The sequence below is a fragment of the Hypanus sabinus genome, chromosome 13 (assembly GCF_030144855.1).
Source record: "Hypanus sabinus isolate sHypSab1 chromosome 13, sHypSab1.hap1, whole genome shotgun sequence".
Lineage (NCBI taxonomy): Eukaryota > Metazoa > Chordata > Chondrichthyes > Myliobatiformes > Dasyatidae > Hypanus > Hypanus sabinus.
In genome coordinates, this window is record NC_082718.1 from 105,455,253 (window position 1) to 105,480,664 (window position 25,412).

Genomic DNA, 25,412 nt, shown 5'->3' on the forward strand with positions numbered 1-25,412 from the left:
TTAGCTGCCAATACCCATTATTTGAGTAGTGGGATCCCTCTCCCTACGAAAGCAAGGTACTTCCAGCTGACAAAGTAATTTAAACACAGTTCATTTATTTTCAATGATACACATTAACATTTAAACACCATACTTAAAACACATTTAAAACTCAGAGAGTTGTTCTATCTTATAAAACATTTTCAAATCACATACCATTTTTAAAACACAAAGCATTTCCAAAGCACAGGTATAATTTATTATAAGAGAAAAAGACATACCAATCATGCAGACAAGCTTATCATCCGCCATAGAATGCAAGCCAGAGGAATGGATTCCAGTCATCCCATCTTTCTAAAGTTCTTCAACCACTCCCAATAAGACTGAACTGCTCTCTACATTGATACCCCTTTTATACCCCATGTACATATTTTCTCAGATACCCTTTTAATACATATCTCACTTACACAGTTCACAATTAACATTGAAAAGCTAATTTCCTTGAGTACAGTACATTAACCTTCCAACTAGAAACACATCAGATATTTGATACGCTAATGATATTATTCATCTGGTTCTGCAAGCTTCCTTGAACTAAGCAACTTAGAATCAGCTTTTCTGTTTGAAACAAGCCAAATTAAACAACCCATTGTCTTATACTGCATCTTGAGCAGTAATAAACCAGTGTAGTGAGCTAAATCTTACTTCTCACAGACAGTGTCTACTATCTACTAAACTTGTTTACATAGCTGTTCTACAGACCGTACTTGTTTTAACTTCAAGCTGATTACTGCTTGCTGTTTACATTTTAAGAACTGAAGACTGACGTCCATTTACAACCAGAAGTCTAACAACTATTAGTTGGAAGTTGCGATCGTACAAATGGCAACTGCTTATGTGTAGAAAGCAAGATTAGCAAACAACCTACTGGCCAGGAGTGAATATCCATCACACCGGGCAGTAGTCATTAAAGCATAAACAAGGGAAAATCTGCAGATTCAGGCAGTATCTATGGAAAAAGGTACTTCAGCTGGAGTTCCTCCAGCAGTTTGTGAGTGTTACAGTCATTAAGGCATGTTGCCTGATTTTTCTTAAGTACCAAGATTATAGTAGCTTCTTAAAGGAGATGGGAAAATAGGATTGAAATAGGATGAGTCAGGTAAGTCTGCATATACTTCTGTGCAGGATCTAAGGACATGGCTGGTGACACCAACTGGGTCAAATGCTATCCATGTTTCGCTCTCCAGAAGACTGACCTGACAGCTGCAATGGTGAATGTGGGTTCAATTGCATTGGAACTTGTCAGGGTGGACGGTGACAATCAGGGTGGACGGTGACAATCCAGTTCCCTTCTGCTCAAAACATGTGCGCAAAGAGTCTGTTCAGCTCATCAGGAAGGAATGTGCTGCTGTGAGCGACGCTGCCTAATTTTGTTTTGTAGCCTGTCATAGCATGCAAGACCTGCCACAATGATAGCTGGTCTGGGTCTCAAATTTGGACTGGCATTGTCTCTTGGCATTCCCGATAATTTAATGGAGGTCATTTCTCAATTTTATGTATAGGCTAGGGTTACCTAATTTGAACACAGTCTTAGATTTCAGTAGTGGATGAATTTCCTGGTTCATCCATGGCTTTCGATTTGGGAACACCCAGACTGACCTCTTTGGTACACCTGCTGATAAAGCCCATTACGATGGTTACATATTGATCTAGATCCTAGGATCCAAAGCCATTGTAATTGAGTGTTACATGTTTCATTGAGATCCCCCTCACCCTTTGAAACTTTGTGAATACAGGATCAGTTGACCCAAACATACAATAGTCCTGCCACACCAGAGGTCAGTCAAGTGAACCTTTGTTGCACTTCTTCTGTGAGAAGTACATGCTTTCTTATATAGACAGGACATAATTGGACATAACCCTGTAGCTGCAGTCTCTAGCCCTGGACAGCTACAATAAGGTATCCTTGCTATTGCAATCAAACTGCTCACTGCACCTTCATGTCTGCTCTTTTCAGTGACTAGTGAGCAATGACATTCAGATTTCTTTGTGCATCAACATTTCCCAATCCGTCACCATTTGAATAATTCCTACCTTCTGTATTCCCTACCAAAAGTGAATAACTTTGACAGTTGCTATTAATTAATTGTTTGGACTGAAATTAGAGCAATTTTTTTCCTTAGCAGATTTGGATATGGAAGCTTGAAGCTTCCTTGCAGCTGCACTTGTGAAAATGAAAGGAAACCCTTTATAATTATTGCTGCAATATTTGCTTCAGATCTGACAGTGGCCAGTGTAGTATAGTTCACAGTGATCTAGCATTGTGTCCGCTTGTGGTAGGTGGATATCCCGTTCATTTCTTTATATCGATGCTGGTTCTTTGAAAAATCTACCTCAATGCACATAATTTCTCTATAGACTTAAAAACGTTTCCTCTCCAAATATACATTCAATTCATTTTTGAAAAGCACTGCTGAAATTGCTTCTGAACATATTGCAGAGGCACGTTCACCAAAGGCTAAGTTATCCCTGGATACTGTTATTCAAAGACTAGAATGCACTGAGAAAATAACAGCATCACCTTGGCGTTCACTGGTGGCTCAGAACACTAACTCTGAATAACTGAAAGAAGAAAGATCTTTTTAGAATAGCTCACAACCAGTTCTGCAGACCACATGCTAGTGAAGTCCACAGACACTTTAAAATTCATTTCAATGGAAGAAAACAATTCTTTAATATGTCTCCAAAAGACCTTATTGATCTGTAAGGTGGATGAGACCTTGAATGTGGAAGAGCACATATTGTTAGTTGGAAATGTGGGCTACACTCTTTAAAGTGAGGTAGTAACAGAGCAACCATTTGTCAAAGAAATAAGACACACAATCTTCTTCTTCAATTTCAATTTACTTTAAGAAAAAATAATGGCATATTTTAAATCATGCTCAAGACTGCCATTTATTCAGAGACTGAAGCTGTATAGACTTTCACTATGCATCTTTGGATTAATTAAATTGATGTTATCTGTAGAGTTCAAAGCTGAGGAAGGTTACTACTGAATTGCTCAAGATAAATGAGATTCAAAGATTTGATGATTAAGGTCAAGGATGAAAATCCACCCTTTACATCAGAAGATTCAGTTTCACTTTGAGTTTTGCAAATTATCAGCCACAATAGAAATAAGAACATAAGCTATTTGAAAATGTTCAGGAAAGAAAGTATGATTTGGGGAGATGGGTTAGTTTGTAATACACTACAATTGATTAAAATAGATATTATCTTCTAGCACTATTTTGCGTTGATTTTGAAAATACTTAAACTTTTTAAAGGTCACTTCACATACTATATAACTTCACCAGATAAAAAGCCACATTTATAAATATTAAAACTCTTGAAGGCAAGGAAACTATTAAAACATTTTAAAAAGCAGGATATTTAAATAAACTCAATTCAATCTTCCCTTCCATTTAGATGACTGGTGTTGCTGAACTTGAGCCAGGTAGATTCAACATTAGAATTTCTCAGCCAAAGTTCTGAGAAATCTGCAAAAGTTTACAACCCTATTCTCACCACCCCCCCCCCTCCAACACACACATTACTCTCCAAAGGATACACTGTATAGCCAATGTAGCTACAAAGGAGAATGAACAGAACTTTCATGAGAGTTACAGACATTGGTGTGTTTAGAGGTAAGAGCTCCATTTATATTTGGCTCTGAACAGAAGGTACTTATCGTGATTTTTACTTTCAGCTCAATGTTTTGCATTGTCTTTATCAGTATATGTGCTAAATTTTCTATCTTCTATAGGCCTATTCAACAACTACTGGTATTCATAATTCCCAACATGAACTTAAGTAAACTAAGGATGTTGCTATTAGTTGTGAAGGAAATCTTCACACTAGTCAAATCCAAAGATAAATAAAGGGAGATATTATAGAAAGCAGGACAAAACTTGGGAATAATCTAGAAAATGCTTGAGAGCATTTTAAACCAGGAGACTAAGAAATTAAAAACCAAAAAAATCGCAGATTTTCGAGAAGTAAAATAAACTCTAGATACTGACACAAGTTTGCAGACAAATGATACTGCAGTCAAGTTTTTGGACATGTCTTTATTGAGGATCAAAATCAAAGTGGAAATGTGGATGATCCCTGCAAAGAGAGTAGTGAACAAAATGTTGGAGGAACTCAGCAAGTCAGGCAGCACCTATGGAGAGGAATAAACAGTCAATGTTTCTGGCCAAGACCCTTCATAAGGACTTCAAATATCAACTCTTTATTTCTTTCCATAGATGCTGCCTGATTTGCTGAGTTTCTCCAGCATTTTGTCTGTATTATTCTGGAGTTTTAGCATCAGCAGAATCTCCTGTCTTTATGACTTGTTCTGTTCTAAAACACAAGTGTTATACTACAAAAAAAAATCATGAGAATAAACTACAAACAAGAGAAAATCTACAGATGCTGGAAATCCAAGCCACACGCATAAAATGCTGGAGGAACTCAGTAGGCCGGGCAGCATCTATGGAAAAGAGTACAGTCAATGTTTTGGACTGGGACCCTTCAAAGCACAAGCAAGCTGTTTGGCCCCTAAAATTACAAAGAGCTGATGAACTCTATCCCAGGGTGTAATGGGAAGCAGAGGAGATTGCTAGGGCTCTGATAAAGATTTCCGCATTATCTTTAGGCAAGAATGAGGTACTGGAAGATTGCAAGTTAGATAATGTTGTTTGCATATTCAAGAAGGGCAGTAGAGATAAACAAGGAAACTATAGTCCACTAAGCCTTGTGTCAGTTGTAGAGAAACTAAAACATTCTTAGGGTTAGAATTTATGACCACTTGGGAAGGCAGGAACAGATTAGGAAAAGGCAGCACGGTTTTGTGCAAGGGAAATCATGTCTCATAAATCTGAGTTATTTTGATGTGGTTATGAAGAAAATTGATGAAGACAAGGCAGTAGACATGTAATATATGGAATTTAGCAAGGTCTTTGACAAGAATACATACAGTATGTTGGCCTGGTCAAGAAAGTTAGAGCAAAGGATTCAAGATGTTTCAGCAAACTGGATCCAATATTAGCTTGGTGACAGAAGACAGAGGAGTTTCTCTGAGTGGAAGGCTGTAACCTAGGCTGTAGCACAGGCAAGGGTGATGGGACCTTTCCTGGGTATCAATATATATACTTTATTAAAAAAAACTTTATGAGAATGGCTAAGGCCTGATAGGTTAAGTTTGCTGATGACATTAAGATTGGTTGATTTGGTTGATAGTGAGGTTTGCCAAAGGATAAGAGCTACATAGATCAAATAGAAATTTGGGTGGAGCATTGGCAGATCAAATATAATCCAGACAAGTTTGAGGTAATGCTTTTGGGTCATCTGGTACCGGCCAAACATATAAATAGTGGAATCTTGAAAGCGTTGATGTACAGAGGAATCTAGGGGTGCAGGCTTCTAACTCCCTAAAAATGGGAACACAATTGGGTAAGGTAGTGAAGAAGAACTTTAGCTTGCTTGCCATCGCAGGCAAGGTTACTGAATATGAGAGTTGCAACATATTAGGTCAACTTGAGTCATATTCCCTCAGTGTATATGAAAAACTGCATGTGAGTATGGCAGCACCAAACAAATTCTGAACAAGTTCAAGTGACTGACTTCCCTCAGAAAAATAACAACTCCAAGATTCCACAGTGACAAATCCTCCAGCACTCGTCATGAAAAAGAAAGTGCGGTTTGTATTATAAGTATTTTGGGTGAAAATTTGAAATCGTATCCCAGTGAGTCAGTTTTCCCAAATTTGCAGACAAAGTCAATACTTGAATGTTCCATCAGCCTCAATTAGATACATGCCATAGTTCAGAATTAGTTTCCAAAAGAATTCCAGCCTGTATACAGACCATAATCATAGTAACCAGATAATACTAAACTAATTTTGCAGAAATGGGCAACTGAGCTACTAAAAGGGAAAGTGACCTCAGTTTATGCATTCAGCACCAGAAGTATGCTGCCTGTTAAGGATGAGAGATGTCGAAGACTATTATACTTAAAGCATACTTCAGCTCTTTTTCATGTGTAAACAGGATGGCAATCTTCTGTTTCAAGGCCCCTTTGTGAAATTTGGTCATCTCTTTTCACGGTTGTCACATAGCAGGGTCTTGGATGACCTTGTCTACCCCACGCCAACCCACTTCATCACAGAGATCTGCCAGTAGGTTGTGCTATCTAACTGTACTGTGAAATCCTGCTGTGTTTTTGATATTAATTAGCGCTCAGATCTTAAATGTGGCACTTCCCAAAGTACGGTGAGGTAAACACATTCTTAAAAAAAACTTGATGAATATAATCCTGATAGGCTTGCTTAAAGCCTCTTGCAGTATTATTATTTCTATCTTCTGTCTGAGGAAGCTTGTCCAACAACTATGAATGTTCCTGCTGTTTCAATGTTTTAGCAGTTCTATACAAAAGCCTTTAGATGCCTTGCTATTATCTACAGTACATGCTGGTATGGACTGAAAAGCTCTTCACACAAAGAAGCCTCTGTAAATTTCAATAGCATGCTCAAGGGAAGATAGACCAAGCTCTATAGATTTTATAATGAATTACAGTGGTGGCTCTGTTTTAAATCAGAACATTTATAGGAAAACTTTTATGTGTATTTATCTGCAGACAACAGAAAGGATGTGGCAAATTCTAAAGTGACAACAGGTAAAGAGGTGGAAAACTGAGTGGACAATACCTCTTTAACAACTGCAGGTGTTAGTAAGTGATTCAACAGCCAGCTGCCTCCTGAACACACAGCTGAGGATGACAGAGGAACAATTATACAGGGGTATCAGGAGTACAGCTGTGCATTGTTACTGGGCACAAAGCCAGAGCAGATGGTTGTTCAAATTTGTGTCTTTAAAAAAAAGCCGTGAACAGAAGACAGTTACTTAGATCATTTTACATTTGCATGATGATTGACTTAATGAGTTATGGATCACTGTGCTGGCTCTGTTTTTTTAAAATTCATTCACAGGATATGTATGTCATGATCAAGGCCAGCATTTATTACCCATTTCACATGTCCCCTTAAAAGGTAGGTTGTTTTCCATGAGTTGTTGTGTCAGAGCTATATAGCACAGAAACTGCCCATTTGGCCCACCACATTCATGCCGACTTTTTTGCCCATCTACACTAGTTCCATTTGCCTGCATTAGATCCCTATCCTTCGTGCCTTGCCTTTTCAAATGCTTGTCTAAAATGTCTCTCAGGTGGAGTGCTCTCATGTTTTTGTTACCCCAGCCAAGGGTAAAAGATACTGACTATGTAACCTACCTATGCCTGTTATAATTTTATATACTGTTATCAGGTGACTCCTCATCTTACACTCCAGGGAAAACAAACCCAGCCCATCTAACCTCTCACCATAACTAAAGCCTTCCAGTCCAAGCAACATCACAGTGAATCTCCTTCGCACACTCCTCAGTGCAACCATGCCCTTCCTTCAGAGTGGAGACCAGAACTGAACACAATACTTCATGTGGGGTCCAACCTGTCTTTTGTAAAGTTGCAACAAAATGTTATCATTTTTCAATTCTGCACCTCAACCTATGAACACTTGTATGCCATATGCCTTCTTCACCACCCTATCACCTTCAGAGAACAATGTTCTTTGGCCCCAGGGTCCTTCTGTTCATTAACATTCCAGTATGTGTCCTACCCTTATTTGACTTCCCAAGATCACCCTATACTAGTCAGGATGAATTCCTATACCTGGATTTTCCATCTCCATCAGTATCCTGCTGTAGCCCTAGACAACCAACCGTCCTCGTTATCCAGAACACTATCAACTTTCATAACGTCCACGTACTTACTAAACTTAGCTCCTACATTCACATCTAAGTCGTTAAAATATATTACAAGCAGCAAGGGTCCCATCACTGATCCCTGAATGTATACCACTAGTCACAGACTTCCAGTCAGAAAAACATCCTTCCATTACCATACTCTGGCTCCTATAACCAAGCCAGTTTTGGATTCAGTTAGTCAGCTCACCCTGAATCTCACGTGCTCAACCTTCTGGACCAACTGACCATTGTCAAGTGCCTTGCTAAAGTTCATGTAGACTCTGCCTTCATCAATCTTCCCAGTTATCTCCTCAAAGCATCAAGTTCAAGTTTAATTGTCATTCAGCCATACATGAATACAACAAAATGAAACAGTGCTACTCTGGGAACAAGGTACAAAACACAGTACCAACAGTCACACGTAGCATAAAGGACCTAGAGCACATATAAGACACAATATATCAGTAAAATGCACTCACGCAAAGAAATTAATCCAAACCCCTGAGTTTGCAGACAAACACAATACAGCTTGCCTTCTGTCAAGCGAATACTGGAGGGTGGGATGATAATGACTCCAGGTTGGATGCCATACCACGCCACCTCCGGTGGAGTGCACTAATTCCAACACCTCCCTTGTGGACGGCATTGAACAGGTGTCACTGCAGCTCGAGGCCCAGTCCTCACTACAACTGAGGCTACACAGCTCCCAAGCTGTCCGCCAATAAATCAGTGAATGGACTTGCAGCATTCCACATTGAGAATGTCCAACAGGATCTTGCAACAACAAGGAAAGCGACTAAGATGATCTCTCGCTGTTGGTCTGCACACTGTCTTCGCACACCGTCTCCTCCAGGCAGTGCACCATTTGCAGCGAGTCCAGTTTCTTCAGTCTCTCTGCCAATGAGCAACTCGCTGATCGGGTAGACCTGCAGTACTTAAAGTTCTTAATGTCTAGCCAAAAAAAAGTCAAATTAGAGCAACTGGACTTCCCCTGCACAAAACCATGCCAGTAATCTCTGATAAGCCCCTACCTTTCCATACATAAACTCTATTGATTAAAATTTTCTAAATTTCCCTGCACTGAAGCAAAGCTCACTGGACTGGAATTACTGGGCTCATTCCTGCTCCCCTTCTTAAATTAAGGAACAACATTAGATATGCTTTGGTCTTCTGGCAACTCATCTGTAGCTTTAAAAGATCTCTTGTCAGGAACCCAGCTATGTCCTCCTTTGATTTCATCCCTTATGCATCCTATCTAAAATCTCCTTTCTCTTAATACTGAACTGCTCCAGATTAACTAGGTACCCTACCTTGAACTCACTATGTTCTACATCCTTCACACTGATCAATGCAGATCAGTAGTATTCATTTAAAATCTCATTCTCGGCAATAGAGGAACCTGTTTGCTGATAAATGCCTCAGCTGATTTCACATAAATACCACCTTCTGTAAAAAAAATATGCTGGCCCTCAAGTTCCTGTGAAGTCTTTTCCATTTCACCTTATCCAAATTAAACTCCATTTGTCATTCCTTGGCCCCTTACTCAGCTGATCAAGATAATCATCTTCATTGTTCACTATACCACCTACTGTCATCTACAAACTTCCTAACCACGCCTTGTACATTCTTAGCTGAATTGTTGATGCAAGATGATAAACAACAATGGGCCCACCACTGAGACTTAAGGCTCATCACTAATCATGGGCCTTCAGTTCAAGAAACAACCTTCAATCATCACCCTCCACAGTAAACCATCGTCACTTCACAGCCAATTAGTTAGCTCTCCCCGGACAGCCTACCATGTGGAATATTGTCAAAAGTCTTATTGAAGTCCATAGAAACCTGTTCCTGCCCTCATAAACTTCTGTGGTCACTTCATCAAAAACCTCAGACAAGTTTGTAAGACATGATCTCCCATGCACAAAGCTATGCTGACTACTCCAAATAAACTGTTGTCTTTCTAGATGTAGGTATGTATCCCATAAACATGGGTAAGATATACGTACTAATTCCATTTACTATCTTGTCACCTAGACCGTTAACAAGACCACATATCATTTCTCACTAAAATGGAATAACCAGAGGGGAAATTTTTCAACAGGAAGCAATAGATGACGATAGACAACCTTGTCAGTAACATGGGAAAAACTGTTGACCCAAAAACTTCAGTTCTCTGGGAATCTGGAAGCTCCTCCAATTTAGCAACTTACACATCACATCAGACTTGTTTTTACTATCCAGGTTTCAGTGCGATATGAATAATCTACTCCAAAACTTATCTTCAAATGTAAAAGTAGATTTTATTTACCCACGTATTGCACTGCGAAACTGAAGTTTACAATTGACAATTCCAGCTTTTATTATCAGACTTAATCTGGTCATGAGGAAGCTAGTATTCCAGCCAACTAAATCAAGTTAATATAGAAACATAGAAAACCTACAGCACAATACAGGCCCTTTGGCCCACAAAGTTGTGCTGAACATTTCCCTACATTAGAAATTACTAGCCTTACCCATAGCCCTCTATTTTACTAAGCTCCATGTACCTATCCAAAAGTCTCTTAAAAGACCCTATCATATCCGCCTCCACCACCGTTGCTGGCAGCTCATTCCATGCACTCACCACTCTGCACAAAAAAACTTATCCCTGACATCTTCTCTGTACCTACTCTCCAGCACCTTAAATCTATGTCCTCTTGTGGCAACCATTTCAGCCCTGGGAAAAAGCCTCTGACTATCCATACAATCAATGCCTCTCATCATCATATACACCTCTATCAGGTCACCTTTCATCCTCCATTGCTCCAAGGAGAAAAGGCCAAGTTCACTCAAACTGTTTTCATAAGGCATGCTCCCCAATCCAGGCAACATCCTTGTAAATCTCCTCTGCACCCTTTCTATGGCTTCCACATCCTTCCTGTAGTGAGGCGACCAGAACTGAGCACAGTACTCCAAGTGGGATCTAACCAGGGTCCTATATAGCTGCAACATTACCTCTCGGCTCCTAAATTCAATTCCACGATTCCACGATGCGAAGACCAAAATACCGTATACCTTCTTAACCACAGAGTCAACCTGCGCAGCTGCTTTGAGCATCCTATAGACTCAGACCCCAAGATCCCTCTGATCCTCCACACGGCCATATCTTGCTGACAGTTCTTATCTTAGAAATATTTCATTATCCATACCTCATACAATGCTGCATACGTATTGTCTGTATTAGCTGTTTAATTTATTGAGGGACTTCCAGAATTATTCAACAAATGAAACTGTTACTTTATACCCATGAATAATTTTTAGCTGCAAGTATAATTTGATTTTGGAAATTTCTTGCTTTCTTGGAATTATGTTTCTGTCCTACACTATTTTCTAAGCTCTCTGCTCCAATTCTGAATTCCTTGTGCATCTTCAGTAAGCATTGTTCTGCCTTCAACAGCTTGGCCCCGAAGTCTTAAATAAACCCTCAACATCTTTCTGCATCCTTTAATATGCTCCTTAAAACCTGCATTTATGGTTCTTCCACTTTCATTCTGTTTGGCTCAGGTTCAAATCCTGCTCAATAACACTTGCATTTCCTATATTAAATTTGCTATACAAATGCAAGTTCTTATTGTCACAGTAAAAATCACATGCAAGGGTGTTTTTCAAAATGCTTTCAATTCTTACCAGAGATTAGACGAAAGTAATACTAGATTGCATAACATGCACACAGAATACAACATGAGGAAAGTTCATACAAACTGGTTCAAATTCTTCACATTATTTAATAACTCTGTTCTCTCCTCAGATAAAATAGTATATGGTCAATTTGGAATAATTCTTCAAGTAAGTATTATTCAAATTGGAGCTAAATATATTTGTCTCAAAGATATACTCTTCATTCTGGAAAATCTATCCATGCTAACAGATTTTTTCCAGTATCTTGGGTTCTTCATCTTTGCACCAGCCTCTTACAAAGAAAACTGCATAAGACATCTAAATATATTGCATCTATAAGTTCCACTATATCATTCTTCTTGTTACATCCTCAAAGAATTCATACAAATTTGTCAATCCTAGTCTACCTTTCATAAAACCATGTTGGTTTGATAATAAACTTTTCTTAAAGTGGGTAGTGATTTCTCTTTAATTATTGACACTAGCATCCTGCCAACAATGACTGTTAAACTATCAGCATTATAGCTCTTCATCACATAAGCCAGGGGTGCAGAATTAGGCCACACTACCCATCGAGTCTGCTCCACCATTCCATCATGGCTGATTTATTATCCTTCCCAACCCCATTCTCCTGCTTCCTCCCTGTAACCTTTGACACTCCTACTAATCAAGAACTGTCAACCATCACTTTAAATAAATCCAATGATTTGGTTTCCACAGCTGTCTGTGGCAATGAATTCCACAAAATCACCATACTCTGGCTAAAGAAATTCCTCCTTATCTCTATTCTAAAGGGACAACCTTGTACTCTGAGACTGTGCCCTCTCGTCCTAAATTCCCAGTACAGGAAACATACTCTAAACGTCAATATTCCATAGGTTTCAATGAGATCCCCACACATTCTTTTAAACTCATGTAAGTACAGGCCCAGAGCATCAAGTGCTCCTCATACATTAACTCTTTCATTCCAGGGATCATTCTCATGAACCTCCTCTGGACCAGCTGCAATGCCAACACATCCTTTCTTAGGTAAGAGGCCCAAAACTGCTCACAATGCTCCAAGTGTAGTCTGACCATGCCTTATAAAGCCTCAGCATTACATCATTCCTTTTATATTCTAGACCTCTCAAAATGAATGCTAACATTGTATTTGCTTTACTTTCTACTGACTCAATCTACAAGTTAACCTTTAGGTCTGCCCTCCTTTTTGAACAAGGGACTCATATAGGCTATTTTCTAATTTTCTTGTATCCTCTCAAAATTTAGCAAGTTTTGAAAGTTTTAACCAATGGTCCACTGTTCTTTGTAGCCACTTCCTTTAAGACCCATTGTCAGGCTATTGAGTATCAGTGATATGCTGGCTTTTAGTCCTGTGAGTTTCTCTAATATTTTATTACTTGCAATTGAAATTTTTAGAAGTTCCTCTCTGTTATTTGAAATTAGCCTATTTGTCTATCTTAAGGATATCTGCAGTGCAGACTGAATAAAGATTTAAAGATCAAAACACACAGTGAAATGTGCCATTTGCATCATTGACAAACACAGCCCACAACTTAATAACCTTAGAATCTGGAGAAAACTCGCACAGTCACAGAGAGAATCTATGAACTCCTTACAGCAGAACACCTATCCCTGGCACTATAAGGTGTTACACTAACTGTGCTGCTCCAAATTGATTATTCATATGTGCCACATCTTTGTTTACAGTTATTAATTCACCATTTTTTGGCTCAAGTGATCCCACACCAACTTTAGCGGTCTTCTTCCTATTTATATATTTTCCCTCAAAACTAATTTTTGCCATACTTATAAACTTTTTACATTTAGCTTTAGTAAGATATGTTTATTCTTATATTACTCTTTTACTCTTATACCAATCATCTTGCAATAAAGTACCCTTTACCTTCATAAATGTTTGTTCTAGCTGCACACTAGCTTTCAATGCCAAGTGTGCAAAAATATTTGATGCCCTTTGAACATTAGCATCCTATAATTCTCGTTCTTTAAAGATACTCAGCATTTCTGCTTTTCTTCCACCAAAGGGGACAACTTCACATTTTCAAAGTTCAAAGAAATTCAAAGTAAAATTAATATCAAATACAACCCTGAGATTCACTTTCTTTCAAGTAACATTCAAGTAACTACAAAGAAACACAATAAAATCAATAAAAGGCTACATCCAACAAGACAATCAACCAATGTACAAAAGACAACAAACTACGCAAATACAAAAAAGAAACAATAATAAAGAAGGAAAGAAAGATCTTTTTTCAAACAAATAAGCAACAATATCGAGAGCATGAGTTGTTTAATCAATATGTTGTGGATTCAGTTCAGTTTGCGTTGAGTGAAGTTATCCACATTTGTTAAACAGCCTGATGGTTTAGGGATAATAACTGTCCCTGAATCTGGTGGTGTGGTTCTTGAGGCCCCTGTACCTCTTTCCTGATGGCAGCAGAGGAGAGCACGGCCTTGATGATAGGTGGTACTTTCCTGCGACAGCACTCAATACTGGGGAGGACTTTACCCATGATGGACTCAGCTGTGTCCACTACTTTTTGCAGGTTTTCAAGTTCAAGAGCATTAGTGTTTCCATAGTAGTCCTTGATGTACCAAGTCAATACACAATCAATCAATGTTCCCTCTAATTTGTAATGACCAATGTGCACAAAAATCTTCCGCTGTGCAATTTTTTGCCCAGTGGCAACAACATGTATGCAGTGAATTTAATAAATAGATGTATTCATTTTAACAGCTAGCAAAATACTGTCAGTAAGGACTTTGATCTCCTCTAGTCTGATCATTTTCACTCTCATTTATCTGCATTCATGCAAAATATACGTACCAGGCCTGTAATGGCTAATGAAGGATTTTCTCATCGAAGCATCTGTACACTGTCCATATGTGATTTACTTTCTAAATGATGCTTTAAAAAGTCAAGTTTCCAGATATCACTCCACTTCTTCCCACTTGCAAATTCTCCAGCAACTTTTGCATCATGACAATATAAGCAGGCAACACCAGCTTCTGTGTTGTACATAAATATTTTTCATAGCTGCACACTCCTGACCTCATGAGTTTTCAGTGGAGCACTTTCTACTGTTTCGTTAAGCCATTCCGCTTTAAATGAACTCGCAGTTCTTTTCCATTCACGCCCTTTGGAATTTGGCACAGTGAATCAATAACTTCTTCAATAAAAACAGTATAAATATGCCAGTTCTAAAATCTGCAACAGGCACATCATCACAAACTCCACATTGTCAACACCATCCACATCAGAAACCAGAGAGGGAAACATGATTGGGTACAATCATAAAATACTATTGTCTACCTATTGTCTATTGTCTATTGGGATATGGGGACAAGGCAGGGACTGGGTATTGATAGTGAATGATCAGCCATGATCTCAGAATGGCGGTGCAGACTCGAGGGGCCGAATGGTCTACTTCTGCACCTATTGTCTATTGTCTATAATTAACATGCTAATGAGGTAGAGGCTGACAACTTTTTGTGCGCAGTTTAAATTCCTTTGTGTGCTAGTAGCAAAAGAAGTGTGTAGTTGCACACACACACACATTTTAGAGGGATCATTGCTCTCTATTGCACATCTATGGATGTTTGGCAAAGTTTTAGATGAGTTGCTAAATCTTCACATCAAGTTCTGAGAAAGTAGAGGTGCTGCCTTGCTTTCTTTGTAATGGCACTTAGGTGTTGGACTCATAACAGATCCTCTGAAATGATAACAAGGAACTTAAAGAATCTGACCTTCTCCACCTCTGATCCCCTGATACGGACTGGCTTATGGACCTCTGGTTTCTTCCTCTTAGCTACTTGGTCTTGCTGTCATTGAGTAAGAGGTTGTTGTGGCAGCACTCAGCCAGATTTTCAATCTCTCTCCTATATACTGATTTGTCGCCACCTTTGATTTGGCCAACGACAGCTGTGTCACCTGCAAATTTAAATATGGCTTTGCAGCTGAGTATGGCCTCACAGTCATAAGTATAAAGCAAGTAGAGCAGCTGGTCTAAGCAGACAGCCTTGTTGTGCACCTGTGCTGATGATGATTGTGGAGATCTTGATGCCAATCTGAACTGACTGGGGTCTGCAAGAAAATTGAGGATACAGTTGCACAAGGAGGTACTGAGGCCTTGATCTTGAAGCTTATTGATTAGTTTGAAGGGAATGGTAGTATTTATTGAATGCCAGGCTGTAGACAATGAAGACCATCATTGTACACACATTCACTGTCTAGATGTTCCAGCGTTGAGTGAAGAACCAATGAAATGGCATCTGCTGTTGACTTGTTGCGACGATAGGTGAATTGGAGCAGATCCAAGTCACTCCTCAGGGAGGAGCTGATATATTTCATCACCAACCTCCAAAAGCATTCCATCATGATGACTGTAAGTGCTACTGGACAATAGTCATTGAGGCTGGTTACCACATTCTTATTGGGCACTGGTATATTGAAGGCTGCTTAAAGCAGGTGGGTACTTCAGATTGCTGAAGTGTAAGGTTAAAAATATCCTGAAAGATATTCTAACGCAACCTCAGAAAATGAAATCACAAGGTCATCAGGAGCTATGGGCACTTGTGAAGGCGCCTCCACGATTTGTCAGTCAAAGTGAGCATAAAAGCCATTGAGCTCATCTGGGAGCGAAACTTCGTTGTCACCTATGTCACTTGGTTTCAGTTTGTAGGAAGTGGTAGCATTCAAGCCCAGCCATAGTGTCGAACATCCAGAATCGTGACTTTGCATGAGAGATGGCTTTCAAGAAGATGTACCTCGACTTCTTGTATTTTAACTTGGTTGGCAGACCTTTACCCCATTGATCGGGCTCCCAGTGAATTCCATTTGCAATCACGCTGCCCACTCATGAGCTTTCTGTATCCTTTTGAAATTGCTTTTCATTCTCTATTGACATTTTCATGCAGTTCTGTGTTGTTAAATGGAATCAGAACATTGAGGCACTTACTGGTCTGTGTGGACATGGAGTGCCTGTTTCTGCACTACTTGACTCAATGACCACCCATTTCTACACCATCAGATACTTCAACTTTATCAGTTTTATTGACCTCTATTATAACTTACTTTAAAATGCTGATTACATTTACTTCCATATTTGTACAGGACATCTGTTTCTACAGTGTTTGTGGGTGTATTTTTCATGATTCGTCTTCTGTGAGAGACACAATTTTTAAAAATTACTCTGCCACTTTCTTCTTTCCAAATAGAAATGATTTCATCTCCATCTTCTAGAGATCCATGCCCATGCTAATCTTGTCCTATTCACACAACTACAGAACTCTTGCAGCTGATTTTGTTTCTGCTTTATTCTGGAACAATTTCAAGGCTACTCTGAGAACTTAGCAATTATTTATGGTTGGACCACTTTTCTTTGGACCACTCTGTCTTTATAGCTTAAAGGAATGTATATCTGTTGTAAATCATATACTTTAAAAGTAAACCATTACTTGCTCACTGTCGTAGCTTTTAATGTAGTTCTTCCAATCTACCACAGCCAATTCATTCATTATGTCACATTGAATTACATCACTTTTGAATTTAATTCTACAATATTTGGGTCATTCTTTCCTTGAAGTCTTTTTACAACAAGATTATTAATTAAGTACCCCTAGTTGCACAGTGATCGATTTAAATTTCCTAAGTTAATACCTCAATGTATTGATCCGGAAATCAATTTGATATGTATTCGAGGATTTTATTCCTCTACACTATTAATCATACAGAAATTTCTAATCTGAGGCAGTTAACTGAAAGAGAATAAGCTGTTTCCACCAGCAAAACATGAACAATAATGGAATTTACACAAATAGCTTTCATTTTTGCTTTGCAATGTCACAATTTAAAAACTGATCATTCATTTGCCTTCCTTCATTGAGTGTTTTATTATTATTTCAGCAGAGGAGATCAGTGGCAATTCTATTCAGGTAAAACACAACGGCATTAACATTTCTCATTTCATCAGACTGTTAAAGAAAAGGTATTTTCTCTGTAAAATCTAATTGCAGCAGAACCAAACAATGTAGCTCTAAAGATTAGTTCACAAATAATAAATTGCTTGCCTGTTTTAGACGACTCCCTCAGTTCTCAAAATAACAGGAATAATACTATTTTTGCAAATTTGATTACACGGTAACTAAATTCCACATCCCAGACATTATTTATTAAATGACTGAGAACTTTGAACTATGTAAATATATCCCATCACTCTATATTTCTTTTGATAATCTTATTTCTTCATTCATCTCCCTGACTCTCTCCCCTTCTCTCCTGTTAGGCATACTATCCACCCTTGAGTATCTTTTTTAGGAATAATCATATTTCATCTGTGGGTCTCAATGATAAATTACAACAAGATATTCTACTCAGTCACACCTTATATCATCCTCACCCAAAGTTAACATCAAAGTAATTTAAAACCGAGATTGAGGGCAACAACCCTGATTGATTTTCATCTTCCTGTGACACGGGTTCAGAACAAGCACCTTGGCATAGGTTAATTACTGATATTCTGGAACTAAATGGGCTATTTTCACAGCAGGCTATCACAAAAGCTACTAATAGTGATTTGTGCCATCCATGACTATTTGCAAGGAAGAAAGTATCAAAACAGATCTTCATCTTGTGATAGCAGGAAAGATCTCTCCATGGCAAATGGTGCAGGAAATCAGAATATTATTTCCTTTTCCTGACATAGAAAGACTGACTAGTATTTTATAGTGCACCATTCACCGTCGCAAATCTCAAAGTGCTCTGCATAGCACATAAGGCGGTCATTTTGCACACAATCATTACAAGATTATTTTTCTGAATGACTGAAACTCTGTCAAAATATGAGGGGGCATGAATTTAAGGCGATTGGAGGAAAGTATAGGGGAGATGTCAGGGGCAAGTTTTTTTTACACCGAACATCCTGTCAGGGGTGATGGTAGAAGCAGATATATTAAGAACATTTAAGAAACTCTTAGATAGGCACATGGATGATAGCAAAATGGAGGCCTACGTAGGACGGTAAGGTTAGATTATCTTGGAGTAGAATAAGAATCTGGCACAACATCATGGTCTGAAGGACCTGTACTGTACTGTTCTATATTGCATAACTCTAAAAGCTCAATTGTCACCCGATCTGAGTTTGTTTAATTCAGCACAAACTAAACTAGAGCTCATCATCTCACTTTCCTGCATAGTCCAAGTCCCCACCATACCAGGAACTGAATGCAGAATCATGGAATTTTACAGCACACGAGAGTCATTCAGTTCATTTTGCATCTTTAAAAACTCTGTTTAATCCTTCCTCCAGTTTCTCTTTCGTCACATTTCAAGTTACCCATCATCAAAAACAAGTCTAATTGCTTTTTGGAATTTACTGTGGAGTCCCAGTTCATCAGTCTTCTTGGTAGTGCACTCTATATCATAACAGCCCTCTGTATGGAAAAACCTTTTCCTGATTTTCACTCCAGCTCTTCTACCATTTATTATTAAATTGATGACCTCTGGTTATCAATCCACCACCATGAAGAAACAAGTTATCAACTATGATCTATCAAAGTTCCTCATGACTTCGAATACATCTATTCAGTTTTGCAGTTACCTCTGTCCCACAGAGAACACTTCTAATTTCTCTGATTTCACCCACGTATCTGAATTCATTCAGTCCCAGTATTACCTGAAAAAAACTCTAATACCAATACTTCCACCAAGTATAGTACCCAGAAATGGATTTAGTGCTCAAGAGTGAGGTCAATTTTGTGAATGGTAAAGATTTAATACTACTTTCAGGCTTTTGTGTTCAATGTCTCACTTACAAAGCCAAAATCTGCAAACAGCTTTCTCGAATGCCTTATCAACACCCCTGCCAGCTTAAGTCTTTAATGAGTTCAGTTCCTCACATCTCAGTACTTGACAGCCTAATCAAGACAGCAACGTTTAGATTATTTTGTTTCTCCAAAGGTCCATCATTTCACATATGTACATTAATTTACATTTACCTGTGTCACAATCTCCCTCTGAAACCTGTTACTATTACTGTATTGTCAAATGTTGCATCATCTGCAAATTGATAAAATGAATATCTAATTTAAAATGAATATCTAATTTAAAATAGGTGCTTATATTTTATAAACACTTCACTTTGTAGAACTTCACTGAAATGACTTGTAAGAATCCACATATATATAATTACCACATACAATATACTGTATGCATTTACATTCAGCAACCTTCTCAAAAAAAACTTCTGGACTTCTAGAGCATGAGTGAACTTTGCTAAATTTATACCATCATTTAATAACAATCATTTTCTAAATAATATTTAATTTTGTCCTTAACAATAGTCCATGGTAGTTTATTCAATAGTCCATTGGAATGAGACCAAGGGGCTGTCATTTCAAGCTTCCTACTTTTCTGGTCTTTTATGGTAAGTAGTTTTTGTAATCTCCAGAAAACATACAAGTCATAAGTTAGAAGTACAGATATGGAATAAAATTGTAAATAAATATTGGCATGTATTTATAATATAAACATCATTATTAAAAGTGGTTTAAAGTTTCCAGTGTAGTGCAGTGATTGAAGTAATGGTTAGAGGAGGATAGTGGGTGGGGTGGCTAACTAAGTTTGCTGATCAGATTAACTGCCCAAAGGAAGAAACTATTAAAACGGCATGAAGTTTTTGTTCTAATAGCCCTATCGCACTTTCCAGCAGGGAGCTTTAAGAAAAGGTAGTTTGCAGGGTGGATAGGTCTGCAATGATTTTTCCTACATACTTCTTTGACCTGGGCTTGCACAAGTCCTGCAGTGAAGGTAGACTGCAGCCAATTACCTTTTCAGCTGTCCTAACCGTTTGCTGTACATTTCACATATCCTGAGAGAATGCTGCACCAAATCAGAAGGTAATACTCGTGCCCAATTGCTGAGGAGCACAAACCTCTGGAAGAGCACTGGAAATTACAAAACAATATTACTTAAAGAGTTCATTGCCCTGATATGTCATAGCCATCTAGCAGTCAAAATCCACTGGGAAATATCTGAGAGGGATATCAGCTTTGAAGACCAAAGTTGGGTCATGATTTAGTTTATATAAAAGACTGTTGTATTACCTTTATATATGATTTTCCATTATCCTTCAGCATAGCTGCTCTCCAAGTCAACAAGCGAGCACTCTCCAGCGCCAGGCCCATGTCAGCCAATTTGAACTGTAAGCAATATAAAAGAAATGTCACCAGCATCAATTATTCAAAGATATTCCTTTGTTTTAAATCTAAAGTATTGTTCTTGTAGGTCTATAAAAGTGCGCTTGAGCCTAATCGGACTGGGCTCAAGCCTGGAATTTCAGTTATGAATTATTCAATAAAATTACATGCTATTCCCCAAAAGAGCAAAGGGTCACAGTTATACAGACAAAATGCTGGAGGAACTCAGCAGGTCAGGCAGCATCTATGGAGAGGAGTAAACAGCTAATTGGAGGGATTTCTAATCACAGTATGAGGGAAGTGTGCATGGCGCAAATGATGCCATTTGGCCCAATGACTTGTTCTCTGGTGGGGGAGGGCTATCTAACTATGTCAGTAAGAGGCTCTTTTCCAAATTCATGCAATGCTTTTAGCTTTGCATATTTATCCATGTCCATTTTGAATTATAGTTCTGTACCTACATTCCACCTTCCCTTCAGACAATATGATCCAAATCATAACTGGCTAAAAAAAAGTGTTTCCATGTGTTACTTGTCTGGAACACATCTTCCATTTTTTAAAAAAACTCTAGTGAACCCAATGAGAGTTTTGAGCATCAAATTTCATCACAATCTCTACTGTTCTAAGGAAACCAGCTTGAGTTTTGATGACTTAATTTTGTCCCTCCTGGTGCTGTGCTTTTTTGCACCTTTACTAATAACTTTCTTATTGCAAGGGCCCCAAAATGGAATGCAATAGTTTTGAGAGGGATAATAAATCAGCCAGGATGAAATGACAGAGAAGACTCAATGGGTCAATGGGCCTAACTCTGTCCCTATGCCTATGGCCCAATTATTTTAGCCTTTTAAACAATCAGCATAATCTCCCTCTTCTTAATAACACATTACTTGTATTAATTAAAAAATGCTAATTTTTTCCAGAAGCCTCCTCAATATGTCCCAAAATCTTCAAATATTTGAATATAATGACCTTCAAGTTTTTACGTTCTTGTGTCCTTTTTAAAACTATGCTTTTCATTTTATTTTGCCTTGCCTCATACTTCCTATAAAAATACAACACTTCATATTGCTCTGGATTAAATTTTGTCTGCAGTGTTTCAACTAAATGCATCATTCCAATATCCTTCTGAAGTTCACCATTACTTCCTTCATATTATTTTTTAAGAGATTTCCAACATTTGAAAACATTGATTTTTGTAGAGATGAGCTGGTCCATTGTTGCCTAGATGGCAATCCAGTCTAAGTGCGCGCCGTTGTTTTGAGGAAGACATAGCTAACACTGGAAAAGTAACAAATACATTATATAATTGCTTCAGTATTTACAATAGAGAACTTAAAGTAAATTCTGCAAGTAAACCTCATTTAGGGTTTACTGAACACCACATTTTGAAAACTTTCTGAACAATTTTGGACAGTGAGGGAGACAGACATTTCTGTTTCTCCAAGTTGCTATTTCCATGAAATTTTACCTCTAAAAACTCAACATCATCAAGGACAAAGCGACCAGCTTGATTGTCAACCCATCAATCAATGACTACGGGTACATGGTAGTACCAAGGGCCGCCATCTACAAGATGTATTGTGGTTACTCCCCGAGGCTACACTGATTGTAGCTTCCAAACCTGCAACCTCTATTACCAAGAAAAATAAGGACAGCAGGTGTATGAAACAGCACCAGAAGTAGGATCCCTCCAACTTGCACATTATCCTGATTTGGAAATTATATTACTCCTTCATTGTCATATCTGGAATTATCTATCCAACAGCATTGTGGGAGCATCTTTACCAGAAGACTGCAGTGGTTCAAGACATTGGATCACCACCAACTTCTCAAGCGCAATTGGGGATGGGCAATAATAGTTGGATTTACCAGCAAAGTTCATACAACAAGCAATGAATTCAAGATATTTGGAAATCTGTATATCAAACCAATAAAACAGTTACTCTTGTAACCATTCCCTACTTACCTTCCCTCACCACACCCCAAGCTGCTCATAACTAAATTCTGTGTTAATGTAATCTCCTTAAGTGAATATCTGTAGTTGAATCAAAATCAGGTTTAATTATCACTGGCAAATGTTGCCATCATTATCATCCATCAGCATGATGGAAGAAGGGATATGGAACACTTCTGCAGAAACTGCATTCATACCACTTATACAATTAGTGCAGTGTTATCTACAAGAGTTCCCACCATAGTATAAAAGACAAGTGAGTGAGCTTCCTTGGGAAAAGTGGAGCTCAGTTTACCTGTATAGCCTGGAGTTTGGAAATAGGTGAACCAAATGCCATTCTTTTCTCTGCATAGTCCACAGCACAATCGAGGGCTGCACTTGCAATTCCAAGAGCTTGGGAGGCAATACCAATCCGACCTGCATCTAGTGTTTGCTGAAAGGCAAAATGCAAAAACATCAAAACTAAAAACATTGTTATACATTTTTGTACAAGGAACAAGATACTCTATGTTGAGCTGGAGCATAACCACCTTTAGCCAGCAGTTCTACAGAGAATCATTCTCACAAACACAAGAGATTTTGTAGGTGCTGGAAATCCAGAGCAATACACACAAAATGCTGGAGCAACTCAGCAGTCAGGAAGCATCTATGGAGAAGAAAAAACAGTCGAGTGTCAGTTGAGACCCTTCCTCAGAACTGGAAAGAGAGAAGAAGCTAGAATAAGAAGTTGGGAGATGGGAAGGAATACAAGCTGTCAGGTGAGAGGCATTGGTCGTGTGGATAGTCAGAGGCTTTTTCCAAGGGCTGAAATGGCTACCACAAGAAGACACAGTTTAAGGTGCTGGGGAGTAGGTACAGAGATGTCAAGGGTAAGTTTTTTACGCAGAGAGTGGTGAGTGCGTGGAATGGGCTGCCGGCAATGGTGGTGGAGGCGGATACGATAGGGTCTTTAAGAGACTTTTGGATAGGTACATGGAGTTTAGAAAAATACAGGGATATAGGTAAGCCTAGTAATTTCTAAGGTAGGGACATGGTTGGCACAACTTTGTGGGCCAAAGGGCCTGTATTGTGCTGTAGGTTTTCTATGTTTCTATGTTATAAGTGAAACCAGGTGGGGGGGTGGGGGAAGTGAGAAACTGGGAGGTAAAAGGTGAAAAAGGTACAGGGCTGGAGAAGAAGAAGAAATCTGATAGGAGGGAAGAGTGGACCATGGGAGACAGAGGAGGAGGAGGAGAGGCTCCAGAGGAAGGTGATGGGTAGGTGAAGAGAAGGGGTAAGAGGGAGCCGTAATAGGAAATGGAAAAAGAGAGAAGGAGGAAGGGGAAGAAATCACTGGATGTTAGAGAAATGTATGTTCATGCCAAAATGTCGATGGAAAACGACCTGCTGCTGCTCCATCCTGAGGGTGATCTCATCATTACTGTAGAGGAGACCATGGACAGACATATTAGAATGGGAATGGGAAGTCAGATCAAAATGGGTGGGCACTGGAAAATCTTGCCTTTTATGGTGGATGGAGCAAAAGTGCTCGACGAAGTGCTGCCTCAATCTATGACGGGGCTCTCCAAGAGCCTGATGGTTGAGGGGTAGTAACTATTCTTGTACCTGGTAGTGTGAGTCCTGAGGTACCTGTACTCACTTGATAGCAGCAGTGAGAAAAAAACATGACCTCAATGGTGAGGATCTTTGATGATGGATGCTGCTTTCATATGACAGTATTTCATGTAGAGGTGCTCAATGGTTGGGGGGGGGGGCTTTACCCATGACGTACTGGGCCAATTTCACTACCTTTTGTAGGATTTTCCATTCAAAGACACTGATGCTCCCATACCAGGCTGTGATGCAGCCAGTCAATATACTCACTCTTCACTACACATCTATAGAAGTTTGTCAATGTTTTTGATGTCATCCTGAATCTCCACAGACTTCTAAAGAAAAAGTGTCATGCTTTCATTGCAATTTCATTTATATGATTATGGGATTTCCTCACAAGTTGCAGAAGTTTCTCTTTCTGCTATTTAAATACATGCAAATTTTCCTTACCCTTTGAGGTTAATTTCATGATACCTGAGCAAGATCATACTTTTACCAGTTCACAATCAGAAGATGAAATAATACAGATTCATGAGCAAAGACATACTTCAGTGACAATAGTTCAATAATACCAGAATAGGTCAGAGCTTGCAAACCAAAGCTATGATATTTGTTGTTGTCTTTGAGTCAGAATATTCACATATAACAGAATAAATGAAAAGTCACACTTTTACAATGGGCAGAAAATAATTAACTGCAACAGTATTTCTGTTCTTCCATGCTCTTTCCCTAGACACCTATTAAAATATTGACCTCATCCTGGACATGCTTCCATAAGCACTGATCTTCATGTAATACATTCAGATAGTTGCTATTAAAAAGTGAGGAATATTAATGAGTCTCAACAGGCTGTTTGACTCCAGGAAAAAGCATCAAAAATAATACAATAAGATCCACTGGTACCACTTATGAGGTTATACCTGTGTACATATGTAATTCAATATCTTGTAGAGAATTTGAAACAGGAAAATACAGTTTAAAATAATCTGAGAAACATTCATCAAATCTATAGCTAAAAATATTTTACAGAACTTGTAATCTTCAAAGCATCAAAAGTATACAAAAAGAAAGAATTATAGTCATTTCAAACACTTGTTTTGGTCTGAAAACTGACTGTTAGACATATGTTTAAATTTGCAAACCTCTCTCCCTAAACACTAATTAAACATAGGTTGGCCCCAGAATGTGCTTAC

At 38.6% G+C, this 25,412-nt stretch overlaps 1 protein-coding gene across 6 annotated transcripts in view; it reads right to left on the bottom strand.

Moving 5' to 3' along the window:
* Nucleotides 1–25,412, bottom strand: part of acads (acyl-CoA dehydrogenase short chain) — a 141,684-nt gene that overhangs the window by 26,134 nt on the left and 90,138 nt on the right. For all 6 annotated transcript variants that reach the window (XM_059988346.1, XM_059988342.1, XM_059988347.1 and 3 more), the window contains 2 exons: nt 22,922–23,059; nt 20,580–20,675 (listed from right to left, as the gene is read on the bottom strand). In XM_059988346.1, coding sequence (XP_059844329.1) covers nt 20,580–20,675; nt 22,922–23,059 — 234 coding nt within the window. The remainder of the gene's footprint in view (nt 1–20,579; nt 20,676–22,921; nt 23,060–25,412) is intronic.